Source organism: Triticum aestivum, chromosome 2D, assembly GCF_018294505.1.
Source record: "Triticum aestivum cultivar Chinese Spring chromosome 2D, IWGSC CS RefSeq v2.1, whole genome shotgun sequence".
NCBI lineage: Eukaryota > Viridiplantae > Streptophyta > Magnoliopsida > Poales > Poaceae > Triticum > Triticum aestivum.
The window spans coordinates 527836611-527841556 of NC_057799.1; the positions used below are offsets into that span (position 1 = coordinate 527836611).

At 47.8% G+C, this 4946-nt stretch overlaps 1 protein-coding gene across 1 annotated transcript; it reads right to left on the reverse strand.

The window, feature by feature from the left end:
* Window positions 1–1927: 1927 nt before the first annotated feature.
* LOC123049777 (uncharacterized) lies at window positions 1928–2902 on the reverse strand. The gene is made up of 2 exons (XM_044472650.1): window positions 2679–2902; window positions 1928–2502 (listed from the first exon to the last, which is right to left on the reverse strand). Exons 1-2 carry the CDS (start codon window positions 2888–2890, stop codon window positions 2232–2234), a joined length of 483 nt encoding a protein of 160 aa, XP_044328585.1. The 5' UTR covers window positions 2891–2902; the 3' UTR covers window positions 1928–2231.
* Window positions 2903–4946: the final 2044 nt, after the last annotated feature.

Sequence of the window (4946 nt, forward strand, 5' to 3'; positions counted from 1 at the left end):
GGCACATATGGGTATATCTCGGTTGACCTGGGTCTATACAGCTTAACTAATAGTGTATCAAATTGACCAAGTAGGTTAACTGTCTCCTACTATCTTTGCCGTAAATTACTGATGGAATTTTATTACTCAGGTAAATGAAACTACCGAGTGTGCCATTCTCGGCTGAAAGTTCAGCAGCACCAACTCCTCCATCAATACTCATAGTCCCTGTCACTGGTCACGTGTCAGCTGAAAGCAAATAATGCACCTAGCTAGGCTAAGCATATCTATACATAGGCTACGTGCATGGCAGGTGCAGGACAGCAAAACATCAACAAAAAAATACGGGAACATCAACTCCGGAACGCTAGCTGCAAGGAAATACAGTATCTCGAATGGTCACACATTAAATGAGCATGCATGCATGCATGTGATCGTGCCACCTTTGTTGTCAAGGACACACCTCACCTCCATCTCCATGCATATGCATAGCTCTCTCTCCTCAAGGAGCGGAGTACTGCCTCTATAGGCTAGTAGAACATGCAGTCGATTCAATTCTCTTCAATGCAATACCTTTTCAGTGTTCCACAGCTTATCTGCTCAAACTGATCACAGGCTACATACTGATCGCAGTATATAGGAGTATATGTGTGTAGTGCATCATCAAGAAATATCTAGCGGCACGAATAGTATGGAAGCAAATAACGGCTAGCTTAATGCTTGTGTGCAACTGTGTAATGTGAATGCTGATCAACTACTAAGTAGGATCTGAGTAGTATGCTGAATGAAGAAAGTGGTTAGCTGGATGCATGCGTGCTACAATGGCTTATAGCTGTTGCAAGAAAGCTAGCTTAAGGCCCACGAAAGAAGACGAGTGGAAAGAAACCTAGCTAGCTAGCTGGCTAGGTGGCCACAATGCAATGTCCGGTCTTTCTTGCTACATGACACCTAAAAAGAACCATGTTCACACATGCACGGTAGGGTCGGCAGCATTGGCACCGTGGGCCGGCGAGCACAGCTGTGCCTGTGTGCTCGTCTACGTAGTGCGCACTATTAGTTCCCGGTCTTGACAGTTGAGGCCGGCTTAACTAAAGAATCACCTTTTCCTGAAGATGGGCCATATATAGGTACGTTTTTAGTACTACTACTGTGTGAAGAGATCTGAATCTTATACACGTACTACCATCGAATCGATCGACGTGGACAGGGCATCACGAGCAAATCGAACAAGATTAAGATTAGTACTCCCTCTGTACTATGGTGATCTAAACGCTTTTATATTTCTTTACATAGGGAGAACGTATAAAAGGAGGAGAAGAGTGAGCGTGGCATAGAAACCTTTTAGCCACTGCATATCTCTATCTCTTTTATTTAACTTATCAAGTGTAGATTTGGAGGCTAATTAACGACCGAGCTAGCTAGGCAGCCATGCACGCACAGGCGCGGGATAATTAACCTAGCAGCGCATGCAAGTGGAGGGGAGCACGCATGGGTTTGTCGGCCACTTCCACCGGCCGGTCCTGCCTGGTACGACTCGTTGACTGCTACATGCATCGACCCTGGCTGTGGCTGGCCGGCCGGCTCGATCGCCTTGGCAGCATGCAGCGTGCTAGCTAGCTCCGGCCTCCGGCCGGCCTCTCCCACGGCCTTGGGTTCGGGAAATCACTGGTACATGCGTGTACGGCCGGGAACAGCAGCTAGTGCATGGCATGCACGCATGCACGCACCATGCGTGCTGGTACCTAGACTCCTAGAGATGCAAGGTATTGCTATGGCATCCTTAATTCCCCATATGTATGCTACGTACGGCGACTTCGTTGTCATTACCGCTCGATTCATGCACGATGCACGAGTGTTTTAAGAACGAAGTTGAGAAGAGGACGGCAAAGTAATCACGTAACATGCAGTAGAAAAAACCAATGAGGAGTATGTAAGCATGCATCCAATATGAACAAACAAAAGATTACCGGCACAAGAGAACAAGGGAGTACGTGCTAGATAAACTGTGGCCACACAAACAAACAGCATAAGATAAGGTTTACCAAGCCAGAGTACTTACTATAAGCGAGCAGATGCTTACTCCTAAGTAACACATAAGCAAACAAACATATACAGTACTCATATATGCACATCGATGAAACTAATATATAGCTACCGACCTTGGCTACAAGCTAACTCCTCATAACTAGCTGGTCTTACTTATGGGTCATGCTCGATCAGGCCTGCAAGATGGCGCCTACAACTACTAGTTTCTAACAAAGGACGTCCTTGAGCAGCTTGTACCTGCGGCCTCCCACCTTGGTCGACCCTCGCCGCCCGCTCTCCTGGTCGCCGCCGGTTGCCGCCTTGTCGATCCTGCCGGAGTAGCCCGTCGTGGTCGAATCCTGGTTGACGGAGGCCTGCTGCTTCCCAGATGTAGACGCGCTCCTCCTGGCCTTCCCAGAGACGTCGCTGAGGCACCAGTCGCACATGTCGGCCCCCGCCGAGGCCGGTGCCCCGTCGCCGTAGTAGTTCGTGCAATAGCTGCATGCAGGCACCGCATATATGAGAAAGATCGATGTACTAGTGCAAGATTAGCTAGAAGACATACATGTACTAGCTAGTGGTTGGTCACTCATGGTGAGTGACGGTGACTCATCCATTCATATCAAGAAGTGGCGGAGGGCAGCGAGGGGGGAGGAAGAAGAAGAGATACTTACGAGTGCTGGAAGCGGTAGCGGCAGCGCGCGCACCGGAAGAGCTTGTCGGGGAAGCCGATGTCCCCGCACATGGAGCAGACGGTGGCGGTGCCGCCGTCCATGGGGAGATGAGATGTGGAGGTAGCACAAGAGCGAGGCAAGATCAGGAAGGAATGTCTATCAGGGACAGAAGATGGGTTGGGTGGGAGGCGGGAGGGTAGAGGGGTGGACATGTAGGGGTGAGGGCTGAAGAGGGTCCGAGGCGTATTAAATACGAGAGAGAGAAAGGTGGAGAGGTGGAGGAAGGGGGGCGCACACGACAACCTTAACCCGGCGACCAGACAGTACACATCCATCTCAAACAACGCACGGCAGCATATATAAAAAAAATTCTCATTGCACGGTGAATTGCTGAATTGGCTAGATAGATCTACCCGAGTCGGTGCATGCATATGCGGGCACCAGTGCTTGCCACCGCTTCCATGATCAAGATTCAAGCCGCCGTGAAAAACTTCTAGCCAAGTCCAGTTGAAGAGAAACGGATGCTGGGTGGGCTGAAGCTACACATGAATATCTCCGGGTCGACGTCTTTCCAGTTTTACTACTAGTAGGCGCGAAAAGCGGCAACAAACTGCCGAACGATTGATTGGCATGTGAAATGAAACGTACAGTTACTAGTGGACACTGCGTGTACTCTAATTGCCTAAGCTGCTAGCTAGTCCGAGCTGTTGTATAGATGAACCGTGCACGTACGCATTTTAGGTGTCCTTTCCCCCCAAATAAGTCGGTTCTATGGTGACGCTTTCACGAAAGTCCCAACTGGATTTCGACCGAAACAAATTTAGCTAGCCTATTTGCTACTAGCTCCAGCTTGCTTGCAAAGCAAGGTTCGGTTGGATGGTTAGGAGGTCATTGCTATCTTAGCTCATCAGGGTTCAACTCCTAGACACCTGTGCTCGCATTTATTGGATTTATTTCAGGCATTCAAGTGATGTGCATTCAGTGGGAGAAGATGTTCCGTCGACTAAATCATAAGATGTTGTGTCAGCCCAGTCACTTGGAGGTCCTCACAGGGATAAGGTGTGTATGTGTGCGTTCATACAGGAGAGTGTACGTGCGTATATATGAGTGTATGTGTATGTGTTAAAAAAACTGTAAGTGCATCTAGTGCCCCTTAGTGATTTTGGTGTATTGAAGACTTATAGGTTAAGGGACTAATGTGTTTATGAGTGTACACAAGTCTATAAGTCTATGAGGAGTTTGATATTTACAGAGAAAGTCGACCCCTAAAAATGAAGTTCTTCGACTGAAGATTTTGGATTTCTGAAGACTTTCTGAAAACTTTGAAAGTGAAGAAATTGGTGTGACCTTGAAGACTTAGTATTCATTTGAGGAACATGAAGCGTGAAGACTTTTGTTTTCGTAGTTTCATTTTCTCTTTCTTGAGTCATAGGAAACACTGTACTGTTAAACGGGGTCGAGGAAATACTAAGGAAAAATTTACATGTGATGCTCAACTCAAAATCCTACACCTACCAATTCCTTCGACTGAAGCCATTAGAAATCTCATACAGTTCAGTCATATTCTTCAGTGACAGAGACGAAGTTCTTCTGGTCTCTGAGGAATTTGTTCTGACTAAGGAGTTAGGAATTCGCCAGTGCGGATTGCCTACACAGTGAGGAACATGATAGCCCTGAGGAATTTGAACCTCAAATTTCCGACCGTTGCTGTGCTATGCGCCAGCTGTCCCAAAATATCTACCCACCTAACGGTCATATTATTGAAGGGCATTTATGTCTTATCATGCGGGCAGCTCCCTAGGCTATAAATAGCCGCCCTCTACAACCACTAGCTGGTTGGCTGCTCCGAGAGAAACTGACACTTTTCATTTGAGAGCATCCCATCCTCCGAGGACTTTGAGCGAAAATCATCAAGTGAGGAAAAACCCCAAACCCAAACACCTACAAACCCAAAGTGATTGAGCATCACTGAAGAGATTGATCCTGCGTGGATCCGACGCTTGTTACCTTTAAAGGCTGTGCTTCTTCCAGACGGTTAGGCGTCATGGTCTAGAGCATCCAAGAGGAAATTGTGGATCGCCGAGTGACCGAGTTTGTGAAGGTTCGGAAGTCACCTGAAGACTTACCACGAGTGATTGGACGAGGTCTGTGTGACCTTAGTTCAAGGAGAATACGGTGAGGACTGTGTGTCCGGGACTGGGTGTCCTCACGTTTAAATACCTAGCCGCTCCAACCAGACGTACAACTGAGACAGCAGTTGGAACTGGT

Excerpts from the sequence above, each read along its gene's own strand:
- LOC123049777 (XM_044472650.1), bottom strand. The coding sequence starts at position 2,890 with ATGTCCACCCCTCTACCCTCCCGCCTCCCACCCAACCCATCTTCTGTC. Across the intron at positions 2,503-2,678 it reads CGCTACCGCTTCCAGCACTC|CTATTGCACGAACTACTACG; the intron begins GTAAGTATCTCT and ends GCCTGCATGCAG.